Below are 12,805 nucleotides of genomic sequence, written 5' to 3' on the forward strand. Positions count from 1 at the left end.
GCCTGCCTGGGAAGAGGGCAATGAGGTCTTGTGCTTTCCTCATCTGGTAAGCTATATGAACATCTCTCTCCTCCTAACTCTCACTGCCTAAAAATGATAGATTATCAGTGTTTAAAGTAAATTTGTGCTAGAAGTGCAGGGCTTATAATGCTGACCTCGCCTTCTGAACATGGTAGCTGGCTAGCTGTCATTTATATTTAAAGCGGTATTAAACCCAAAACCAAACATGTAATATATTGCAGCTTACCAACCCATTAGATGCGGTGGCTGCATTTGTTTTCTTTTCTTTGGCTTATTCCCCTCTGATTTCACCTGGTGATCTGTCCAGTAACATACCTTCTGTATTAGTGAGTCACAACTCTGGAGAAATGAGAACAGGAGGCACAGCAGACAGCACCATTGTCAGTCTGGGGGGAGGGTAGTGTTAAATACATTAGCAGATTTATTTAGACTAATAACTTAAAGCCAAACTCCAGCTCATACATTTTAAACAGTTAAAGCAAACAATTTGTTTTTTTTCCCATTCAGATAAAAATTTTAGATTAATAAATAAAAGCTGATCATTTTAATCACCCCTGTCAGTGTTAAGTGGTTTGTCTCATCCATGTAAACTGATACATTCTGCTGGAGAGCATGAGCTTGTGAAAAACAGGAGACTTGCTAGCTAGATTACCAGATGAAACGAGAAGAAAGAGAGCCTAAAAATACAGCCACCACATCTAAGAATTGGTAAGCTTCAATATAATAAATGTTTACTGTTGGGTTTAATACTGCTTTAAAAGAGAAGTATGACCAAAACGTTTTTTATTTTTTTTTTGCTGTACTTCTCTTCTGGGTCACAGGAGTGACTTACTATCAGCTAACATCACAAAGCCACTTCAGTCTCTTTTAAAGATCCTGATCATACTGTCGGGATCCACCCAGATGCTTGATTGACTGTTGGCTCTACCTCTCAGCGCATCTGTACCCTCTCCAGCCCAGTTCTCCAGTGAGATGTGTATGTATGCTTATTTTTTTTATGTACCCCATGCATCTCATTTAAGAAGAAGGGAGATCTAAGGACTAAACGAACTAGGTCCACCATATGGGGAGACTGGATTTCACCATTGGCAAACTTTGGAAATAATAAGCTATTATTAAACTGAATTGCCACTAGATGTTACCCCAGGATATTAAAGTGGTTGTAAAGGTAAAAGTTTTTATTACCTTAATGTATTTTCTGTATTAAGTTTAAAAAAACCTTCTCTGTGCACTCCCGTTCTCTATTATAAAATGTTCTAAATAAGTAATTTTTCTCTTTGACTGATGGGCACTCATGAGTGGCACTGACAGGCAGCATCGATGGGCAGAGGTTAGCATCACTGTTGGGGCTGCACTTAGTCAGTGCCCTGATTATCAGTGCAGCTGTCCCCTATGTGGATTTTGCCGGTTATCGGCTTTCCTCTACTCGCATGCTGATACAGCGATTAAAGATCGATGCTGATGCACGCCGCAGGCTGCGCATGGGTAGCATGATCATGGAAGGACGTTCACGGATGCCCTCCCAGCAATGTGAGCCCGTGCTGTAGCCATCTTTCGGCTATAGCGCAAAGAGGAAGTGGTTAAGAAGGCCATAGACAAGTCAAAAACCAAAAGAAAATGCTTGTAGTTCATCAGGTCATTGATTTTTCGCATCATTAGTGTGCCAGCTGTGGCGCAATTAAAAGTGCCTGATTCAGTATGCTGGATTTTTCATTTCAATACAAAAACAGAAAGAAGAAAGGGGGGGGATAACAAAAGAACATGAAGGAAATGCACCAATCGGTGGGAGTTAACAAGCAGACTTATTACAGATATGTTGTGTATACTGTTGAGCCCATGGACTCCGGCCTTTTTGGGTTTTGATGAAGGCTTTCCTATCGCAAGGCCGAATTGTTTCGTAGGTGTGATCATTTTGTATTAGTTGTATTAAATTCTCTGGCTGGGGGGTGTTTTTGATTTCCATAACCTGGTAATCGACAATCTTGCTGCCAGCAAAATATGGGTGACTACCATGTGGAAAGGTGGAATGGTTTCTATAGAGAGATTTAGTAGTGCTACCCCTGGGGGTACTGTATTAAAAATGTCCGAGATGAGATTAAAGACTGCATGCCAATAACCAAGGAGTACTGGGCAGCTCCATGGTTTTTGAATTTGGACAGTCTCAACAGGGTTAGGTACCATCTTTGGGAAATTTTTTGGGTCAGTTCCCAGAGGGTGGTGCATTGTGAAGCTCTGTAGATTGTCTTCAAAGCGCATTGCTTGCTGGATTTTTTAAAGAAAAAGGAAACAAATGATAGCACACTCCTATGCACCATTTTCATTTTTCAATGACAGAATGTTTGGTTTTTCGGCTTGTCTGTGGCTGGCCTTGCATACACCTACATCCTCAGTGACTGGGATTTCTGCACCAGCCTCTGCTGCTGTAACTACTGGCCAATTCGTCTTTAGGCCAAATGGGTTAATCAAGTTCCCTTCACTGAAATTTCCATAGGAGAGCATGAGGAATTTGGAGGGGTAGACTTGGCTAATGAGGGAAAGCGGATGTCCAAGAAAAGCAGCTGGTAGAAGCTGTTTTCAGTGTGATGTGAAAGACAAACAGAAGCACAGAATACTGTGAAAATAACATTCCATAGTCAGGATTTGTTTTACTGGAACATTTCTGCTATGTCATAATGATCGTTTCAGTGTTCGAAATTGTGCAGCACTGATCTTAACCACTTCCATACAGCTGGACATCATGTGACGTCCTGGGCTTTGAGTGAAGATATCTGAATGATGTCTACAGCTAAAGGCATCATTCACAAATCATTTTTTTCTAGCCAGCGATATTCTCTTTTCCACAAGAACAATCGTAGCAGCTTTTCAGCTGCTTGATTGTTCTTACAGGCGGCGGAAGAGGAACCCCCCCTCCCTCCCGCTGCCCTACGGTGCTTCTACTGGCTCACCCGTGCAATCGACGAGCCAGAGAAGGAATCTGCCGGCGCCAGAAGTACACCAGAGAGAATACTGAGGACCAGATGGTCCCTGGCTGTCTTTATGACTCTCTGGGGTTAACTGGATGTGATCAGGGGGTTAAATCTTTATTGGGGGGGGGGGGGTGGCGGGTAATTTAAGTGGAAAAGGGGGGGGGGTCGCAAGCGCTACACCTGTTCACAAATCACACTTATACGGGTATATAGGAAAATGCTATATACTGTATACGGTGAGTGTTGTGACAGGGGCTGTAGGGGTGATCGGGGGGGGGTCAGGGGGTTAGATCTTTATTGGGGGGGGTGGCGGGGACCCTAAACCTTCTTGGGACAGAAACTTAGTCGCTAGCGCTAATTCAGATCACAATCACACTAATACAAAAATACAAAAACACAGTATATTACGTTTGTGTTAGTGTTGAATGTGACAGCGGGGTAGGGGTTAACTGGAGGTGATCAGGGGGATCAGGGGGCTAAATCTTTATTTGGGGGGGTGGGTAATTTAAGTGGAAAAGGGGGGTCGCAAGCGCTACATCTGTTCACAAATCACACTTATACAGGTATATAGGAAAATGCTATATGCTGTATACAGTGTGTTGTGACAGGGGGTGTAGGGGTTAACTGGGTGGGCGATCGGGGGTTAAATGTGCCTATCTAAGTGTATGTGGGTGTGCTTGGTGCAATACTCACAGTTAGATGTGTTCTCCTCTCGAGATGAATCCAAAAAGGATCATGGGAGAGGAGGGCACATCTTTTCTGAGCCTGTGTTTACATGTCACAGGCTCAGAACAGGATCTAATTGGGCAGAACCGATCTACAGGTCCAGGCCAAAAACCATTGGCCTGGACCTGATGACCGGTTCTGAACCCAATCCAGCCATCGGTGTCGGCGGGGGCGCGCGGGGGCGCGCACAGGACCGGCGGGAAGTAGCGACGTAGTACTACGTCACTCTGCCTGGCTGGGGCTGACCGCCGCAGTAAATAGTCGTGCAGCGGTCGGCAAGTGGTTAAAGCCAGAAGATTTTTATACCTTAGTGCATTACCTGCAATAAGGTAAAATAAAAAAGCCTTCCCCGCCCCCAAATACTTACCTGAGTCCTTGATCCATCCAGTGCTGAGCCTGTCTGTAACAGTGTTGGTTCCCCCCACAGGCTTAGAGACAGGGTCCTGCTGCTGTCCATCAGATGCTGTGAGGAGGGAGCAGGGGCAGAGCTGAGCACAGCCTAAGTCAGGAGTGAGCCTGCAGGTGTTCCCTCATAGGAAGCAGCTTCCTATGGGGTGCACTGAGAAGAGGAGGAGCTGAGAGTGGGGGACCCCAGAAGATGAGGATCGGGGCCCCTCTGTGCAATACCATTGCACAGGGCAGGTAAGTATAATCTGTTTGTTTTTTTTTAATAATGCCTTTACAATGACTTTTAATTGATTTGAAAGGTGTAGATGCTGATGTGCTATGGGCAACACCACTGTGTTCTGTTAATGTTCTTGCAACACAATCCCCTTTTCTCTATCATTCATTGACAGACTCAGTCTTCTGTTCTCAATAGCAGTAGGGTTATTCTGCCCCCTACAGGAGTAGGACACTAGGCAAAAAAAAGTTCTGGCCACACCTATGGGCAGTCCCAGGGGGTATACCCTCTCTCCCTTCTATAGGATGTCAGTTTTAATCTGCCTAGTCAGGAGTAAGGACTTAGTTTCTTGCTGGTCCTGGCAAAAGGAAGTGGTATATTGCGTGGTGTGAGTCTCTTGGGGTTCCCCCTCGCTCTTACTCGGTGGCTCGGTTCTTTTCTTTCCTTCAACGAGGGGGTTGATCAAAATTTGGCCTTGAGTACTATCAAGGGTCAGGTTTCGGCCCTGGCAATTTTTTTTCCAAAGGCCATTAGCTACCCATTCCCTGGTATGTAGTTTTATCCAGGGGGTGCAACACTTGGCTCCTCCTGTGCGACCAAGGTTGCCACCTTGGGATCTTAATTTGGTACTGTTGGTTCTCCAGAAACCTCCTTTTGAAAATATTCGAGAGATTCCCCTGCTTACTTTATCTCAGGTGGCCTTCTTAGTGGCTATTACTTCTGCACGCAGGGTGTCGGAACTTGCGACGTTGTCCAGTCGTTCTCCCCATCTGGTGGTTCACAGGGATAAAGTCGTACTTCGTCTGGATCCGTCCTTCCTTCCGAAGGTGGTTTCCAGTTTCCATTTAAATGAGGACATCCTGTTACCCTCCTTGTGTCCTAAGCCTAAACATCCTAAGGAATTTGCATTGCATACTTTTGGATATGGTTCGGGCGATCAAGGTGTACTTGGCGACTACCGAGTCTTTTCGAAAGTCAGATTTGCTCTTTGTCCTCAAGGATGGACCAAAGAAAGGGCTGCCTGCCTCTGCTGCGACTGTTTCCAGATGGATTAGACAGATGGTTGTGCAGGCTTATTCTATTAAGGGTAAGCTTCAACCTTTCCCTGTTAAGGAGCACTCTACTCAGGCGCTTAGTGCTTCCTGGACCTTTCGCCATCATGTATCTGTGCTTCAGGTTTCCAAGGCGGCTACCTGGTCGTCTGTTCATACTTTCACAATGTTTTATAAGGGGGATGTGCTGGCATTTGCAGATGCTTCCTTTGGCTGCAAAGTTTTGCAGGCTGCTGTTTAAGGGTGTTTTTAGTCTCCCTTGAGGGTGTTTAATGTTATTTCAGGTGGGTCTCATCTTGTTGTTCTGATGAGTCTTGTGTGCCTGGTTGGCTATGGTTTAGCCTTGGGGAAATATTTTTCTGCTGTTCCCACCCCTCATGTTTTATGGCACTGCTTTGGGATGTCCCTACTGTTATGGCACTGCTTTGGGATGTCCCTACTGCTATTGAAAACAGAAAACTGCGTCCGTCAATGAACGATAGAAAAAATGGGATTTTTTTTCTTACCATAAAATCCTTTTCTCTGAAGTTCATTGACGGACGCATTACCTGCCCCTTTTATTATTGAGTTTGGTTGGTATTGTTTTCTCTGACACTGCTTTGATACAAAACTGACATCCTATAGCAGGGAGTGAGAGGGAGTATACCCCCTGGGACTGCCCATAGGCATAGTCAGAACTTTTTTTTTCTGCCTAGTGTCCTACTCCTGTAGGGGAGCATAACCCTACTGCTATTGAGAACAGAAGACTGTGTCTGTCAAGAAAAGGATTTTACGGTAAGTCAAAAATCAGATTGCAGCAAAAACACCATTTATTATTTTAGAAATATGACCACAAAGTTAAAAATTAGTCCAATTAAACATACAAAAATGTTGTTGGTTTCATTTGTGTACAATCTGCTTCCTTGTCATGGTTTTAGTAGCTTTTATATTGACATGAATCTCTAAAAGCTCAGTTGCCTTTATCTTAACTCTACAGTGCACAACCTATAGTTCTTCTGCAGATCTGCTTTTTATCATTGTTTAGATATGTTCTCTGTTTGAATAATTTATTTCTTTCCTGCAGGAGGTTTAGATGCCTTTTTCCTTTGTAAAAGATGAGTGCAGAGTCTTCCTCATCCTCAGCACAACCAAAGTGCAGGGTACTGTCTGCCCTGAAGAAGATTTTTGGATTTGACTCTTTTCGGTCTGATCTTCAGGAGAATGCAACTCGTACTGTGGTTAGAGGTGACTGCCATTTTCATAAGCTATTCTTTTCTCTATATAATTTAGAGCAGGGACTTTAGAGCAGGGACTTAAAGTGGTTGTAAAGGTAAAAGGTTTTTTTTTTTTTTTTTTTGTTATGTTTTTTTTTTTTTTTTTACTGTCATGCCTTCTTACATTAGGGTAAAAAAAAAAATTTTCATAGTAGCCCCCCATAAATACTTACCTGAGCCTGATCTTGATCCAGTGCTGTGCACATTTGCAGCAGCTCTCCTCCCCTTCCCCCTCTCTCTAATCTCACAGGCTTGGATGAATGCAGCCAGAGCCATTGGCTCATGTTTCTGTCAGTCAAACCCGAGGGCATGGCTGAGCCAGGCTGTGTGTCTGAATAGATGCAATCAGCCCAGCTCTGGAGTGAGCATGCATGACTGCCCCCCTAGAATGCAGCGTCCTATGGGGACACTCAGCATGGTGGGGAGGAGCCAGAAGCGCTGGTGGGGGAACTTTAAAAGAGGGGGATCGGGGCTGCTGTGTGCAAAATTATTGCACAGTAAAGGTAAATCACTGCAGTTTGAATAAGCCCATCTGCCACAAATGTAAGGCTGCAGAGGAACCTGAGCCCCCAGTGTTGCTGGGGACAATAGTCCACAACTATTTCACCCCACCCATGAACAACACGTGAGGTTTGGGAGGGGAAAAACGTACCCCTGGAAATCTATCCCTTGTCCTACTCCTCCATACCAGTCACTACCATTAGTGACTATTGTGTCCACCTCAATTAAAGTTCCGCCGGGTAACTGTTTTTTCTATATGTATACAATTGGGATGGAGGTGTACTCAATGGCAGTATTTGGACCATTTTATTATTTATTTTTTTTGTCTTCCTCCTCACTGCTGGGATCTCAACCCTCCTCCTCATGCTCCTCCTGGGTTTGGTGCTGCCTCATAGGAATTGATTCAAGATAAGGCAGGCTATGAGACAGCAGGAAGTCTTCCTCTTGTTGCTGTGCCCCACGTGCCCAATCTTATACAACATATTTTGCTTGCTCCAGCTGAAACGCCAGAGAAAATTCATTTCTGTCCCCCACATTATCACGCCTTACCATTCTGGTTGTAAGTGGGGACGGTAGATGAGTCCTGAGTGATAAGCCACTGCCATGGTGAAAAAAAAAAATTAGATCCCCAGAGCCTGTTTTTGTCCCATACTCCATGCTTACTCCCCTAATGATGAAAGTGAAACTGCTGCAGCATTGCCAAAGTTAAGATCCAGCATGTGGGCATATTTGCAGATCAAGCGATTTTCGGCACGTGTGTACCCAGCCTTAAGGTGTAAGAATTCATCCTCATTGCTAGAGGCCATAGATGTTGCAGTGGATGCAAATGGAGATTCTTGTGTATCGGGGGTGAGGGGGGTGAGAAGGAGTTTAGGCCTTTTGCTGTTGACATCATTTCTTTGTTGCACCCACGGAGCTTTGTGGGGAACATTTATGTGTTTTGTACATGTGGTACCCAATTGAGATTTACCACGCTAGATACACTGCAGGCGGAGGCTACAAACCACTACAATGTTTTTTTCAGCAGATGTGTGAAAAAAAGGATCAGATTTCTGAGCTGTGTAGAGTGGACCTTGGGATACCAGTGGTTTGCATCTATAAAGCAGTGCCATCCAGTGGAATAGGGTGGCTGCTTCCTTCACTCCCCTGCAGGCTGCCCCTAGTTGACATCCTGCCTTGCTGATGTTGGGCTCTCCTTCATTTTCCTCCTCCACAGTCTCTGGTATGGTCTGCCATCTCATTATCTCCCCCCAATTAATTGCTGAACCCACTTAGCAGTAGGCTGCAGGACAAAACTGGCTATTGGTTTTCTCTGCCTGTTGTCACCTCCCTCTATGTTCCTGGCGTTATCTTCCTGAACATTGGATAAAATGAATCCCTGTTCACCCCCCTGCAGCAAGTTACTAATGTGTATGCAATTAATTCAGCGGACTATCAAGGCCAGTTTTCGTGATAGCAAGATTAGCTGTAAAAGAGGAGGAAGTAGAGGGTATATTTGTTCTGCTCCCTACCCCATGTGCTCTGGCTGTATAGCACAACCACCTCCGTAAAGGAAAAGCAGTTGTGTGCTGCCTTTCAGGAGTGCAGCCAAATCACCACATTGGCCTACAGATGCAGAACCTTCTCTTCCTTTACTAGTGGCATGTGAAGAATCTCTGCCTCTCCCTTTAGACCTCCCAGATATGATGAAGACAGGGATTGCCTGATTTTATTACCAGCTTTGGCATTATGAGATTGAGGATGTGAGAATTTACAGTGCGGTGACATGGTGCAATTAACTGTACCACAATAGTATGAAATGGTATAAAACCATAAACCCCAGACAACAACCTGTAGTGCCCTCCCTCAACTTCCAGAGGCCTGGTGGTGACCCACAGAGACAGGGAGGGCCGACATCCCTCCTCAGGGCGCAGATTACTAGGCATGGTGGGTGGTAAACAGGATAGAAAGCTGGGCGCCAGTCACTTTTATGCTTAACCACTTAAGCCCCGGAAGATTTTACCACCTTCGTGACCAGGGGGTATTTTGCGATTCGGCACTGCGTGACTTTAACGGACAATTGCGCGGTTGTGCGACGCTGTACCTAAACGAATTTGACGTCCTTTTTTTTCCCACAAACCGAGTTTTCTTTTGGTGGTATTTGATCACCTGTCCGATTTTTTTGATCATGCGCTATAAACAAAAAAAGAGCGTCAATTTTGCAAAAATAACAATATTTTTCACATTTTTTATATGAAATTCCCCAAAACAAATGTAAAAATCTAAATTTTTTAACATTTTCGGCCAATTTGTTTTATGCTACCTATGTTTGGTAAACAAAAAGCGTATTTTGATTGGTTTGCGCAAAAGTTATCGCGTTTACTAACAAAGGGAAAGATTTTTGTTGTTTTTTTTTTTTTTTTTAGCGCGTAATGGCGGCGATCTGCACTTTTTTTTTTTTTTTTTTGCGAGACTGCGACATTGGGGCAGACAGATCGGACCCTTGACTGACATTTTTGGGGTTACCAGTGACATTACTACAGTAATCAGTGCTATACATATGCACTGTTACTGTAAAATGACACTGGTAGTGAAGGGGTTAACTTTTTTTGAGGGAGGGGCTGTGTGTGTCCCTAGGGGCGTGATTCTAACTGTGATTGGCTGTGGCTTGAGCTGTAGGAACACTGATCAACGGTCCTACATAGTAGAACCATATGATCACTGTTCTTACACAGGGGAGAATGACAGAGGGCTTGTTTACATCAGCCGTCTGCCTTTCTCCCGCTGTCACGGACGATCGTGAGTGCCGGCGGACATCGGGTCCGCCGGGCACACGCGCGGGGGTGTCCGTGACCGAGCGGGAGCGCGCCTCCGGCGGCGCGCGCTCGCTCCCCAGAGCCTCACAGGCTAGTGACGTACCCATACGTCACTTTGCCTGTGACGGGCTGACTGCCGCAGTATATGTACTTGCGGCGGTCGGCAAGTGGTTAAACAAGGAGACGTTTATTTCTCCCAACAGGAACAAAAATGGGAGAGAGGGGTAGGGCACAGGACAAGTGAAAAACGGCAGATTGGCAGACTCCTTAGACAAATTGAAGTATAGGCAGACAGCGGTACAGAAAAAAAACCTTTAAGCTCGGACTGACCTGGGAGGGAACTCCTCTCCCCTGGGTCCAGTCTCCTGTAGCAACAGCTGTCTCCTATAGCAACAGCATGTAACTCACAGAAGGTGCAGGAACTCTGAGGATAAATCTCTCTGGATGCTTTCCCAGGCTCTCCATGTTTCCGCAGTACATGGCAGAGTCACCTCTGGTACTCCATCTCAGGTCTTCCTCCCTTCCTTCACTTTTCCAAGCAGTATGCAGGCTCTCCCTTGCAGAGCCCTGAGCACATGGTTAGGCCTAAACTTCAGGCCTACCCAGCAGCAGCTATTCCTCACACACCTGGGTGGTAAGAGACAGATTACCTGACTTCCTCCGAATAAATAGCCTCTCCCAGCATGCTCTGCTACCAGTGTGATTGGCTGACAGAAACATACATATTCATAACCTGACTCACTGTAATTCATCACACTAATGCCAGAGGAAACAGTGCCACCTACTGACAGAAAGGAGAATTACAGCCAAACCAGGATTAGGAGGAAAATCCAATGGCCACAAGACTATAAATCAGCCAGGCTAGCTACCACCTAGCACAACTAAATTTACTAGCAACCCTGCTTGGGACAAGGGTGCTACACACCTAAAACACTATAGCCCCTTTTTCCTAGTAGAAAAAAAAAAAAGGAACACTTAAAAGAAAATTAAGACCCAAAAAAAAATCACCCCCCCCCCCCAAAAGTAAGAAATGAAAGGGGGAGGGGTGGGGAGGGCAGCACATAATCAGCATGATAAGTTGTTGCTGACACATAAAAAGGTAGCCCTAAACAGACTGTTGGTCCTTTGTATTGTAATTATGCTACACAATTAGGCTTGTGACGGTATCAGATTTTCATGCTGCGATTAATTGATTAAGGTTTTGCCACGGTATACGGTATTATCACGGTATTCTATTATTAAATTTAAATTATTAAATTTCCACCTCACTTCAATTTCATTGCTGAATTTAGGGGCTTTGGTTCACTTATGCACATTATTATATAGTCAGTCAGTACAGACTCTGTGAACCAGGCCTAAAATAGGTCATCAAGCAGTGTCTGGCCTAACTGGTGATAACTGGTTCTGGCGCTCGGCTCCGATCCGATGGCCTGGTCATTAAGAGGGCAAATCCTTGTGGTCAAGAAGTGGTTAAACCTGAAGGAGGTGTTGTTTATAAATTACTTTACTATTGCTTTAGGCCTGGTTCACATGTATGCGGGTTGGTGGTTCACATTTGCACAGGCATAGCAGCCCATTGATTTGAATGGGCTGCTATGCCCTCATTTTCCGCAGAAAAAAGGTGCATGCAGCATTTTTTTAAAATTCAGTGGCCTTGAAATCCATCCTGCTTTTGCACCATGCGACTAACCTGCAGTTCCTGCTCTGGCAAGCTTTCTGCATTTTTTGTATACGTGGGCACGGCATTTAAAAATAAACAGTTTGCGTGTGCAGCAACGGCAGGTAAGTCGCATGGTGCAAAAGAAGGATGGATTTCATGGCCACTGCATTTTTTTAAATTCTGCATGCACCTTTTTTCAGCTGAAAACGCAGGCATAGCAGCTCAAGCCCATTCACATCAATGGGCTGCTATGCCTGTGCAAATGTGGGCCCCCAACCCGCATACATGTGAACCAGGCCTAAAGCAATAGTAAAGTCATTAATTGGTTAAAACTGCAGGAGGACCGGTGTTTTTATCTATTAATGACTTTACTATTGCTTTAGGCCTGGTTCACATGTATGCGGGTTGGGGGCCCACATTTGCACAGGCATAGCAGCCCATTGATGTGAATGGGCTTGAGCTGCTATGCCTGCGTTTTCAGCTGAAAAAAGGTGCATGCAGAATTTAAAAAAATGCAGTGGCCATGAAATCCATCCTTCTTTTGCACCATGCGACTTACCTGCCGTTGCTGCACACGCAAAATGTTTATTTTTAAATGCCGTGCCCACGTATACAAAAAATGCAGAAAGCTTGCCAGAGCAGGAACTGCAGGTTAGTCGCATGGTGCAAAAGCAGGATGGATTTCAAGGCCACTGAATTTAAAAAAAATGCTGCATGCACCTTTTTTCTGCGGAAAATGAGGGCATAGCAGCCCGTTCAAATCAATGGGCTGCTATGCCTGTGCAAATGTGGGCCGCCAACCCGCATACATGTGAACCGCCAACCCGCATACATGTGAACCACCAACCCGCATACATGTGAACCAGGCCTAAAGCAATAGTAAAGTCATTAATAGATAAAAACACCGGTCCTCCTGCAGGTTTAACCACTTCTGGATCGCAAGGATTTGCCCCTTTAAAGACCAGGCCATCGGATCAGAGCGCCAGGACCAGTCATCACCAGGTAGGCCAGACACTGCTTGATGGCTATATAATAATGTAATGTGGGCTGCTAGGCGTGTGTGTGTGTATATATATATTTATTAGAGCTGCACGATTCTGGCCAAAATGAGAATCACGATTTTTTAGCTTGGAATAAAGATCACGATTCTCTCACGATTCTCTGTGTAACAAAAAAAAAAAAAATTGGGATAACTTTACTGTTACGTTT

The 12,805-nt window shown here is 44.9% G+C and overlaps 2 protein-coding genes across 4 annotated transcripts in view; one reads left to right on the forward strand and one right to left on the reverse strand.

The window, feature by feature from the left end:
• Positions 1–12,805, reverse strand: part of MYO15B (myosin XVB) — a 764,404-nt gene that overhangs the window by 258,149 nt on the left and 493,450 nt on the right. The gene's annotated exons all lie outside the window — the stretch shown is intronic.
• RECQL5 (RecQ like helicase 5) overlaps positions 1–12,805 on the forward strand; it is a 276,003-nt gene that overhangs the window by 14,980 nt on the left and 248,218 nt on the right. For both annotated transcript variants that reach the window (XM_082273010.1, XM_082273011.1), the window contains one exon: positions 6,451–6,611. In XM_082273010.1, the coding sequence (XP_082129136.1) occupies positions 6,482–6,611 (130 nt within the window). In that variant the 5' untranslated portion in view covers positions 6,451–6,481. The remainder of the gene's footprint in view (positions 1–6,450; positions 6,612–12,805) is intronic.

This window comes from Pelophylax lessonae, assembly GCF_965119305.1.
Source record: "Pelophylax lessonae genome assembly, chromosome: 11".
NCBI lineage: Eukaryota > Metazoa > Chordata > Amphibia > Anura > Ranidae > Pelophylax > Pelophylax lessonae.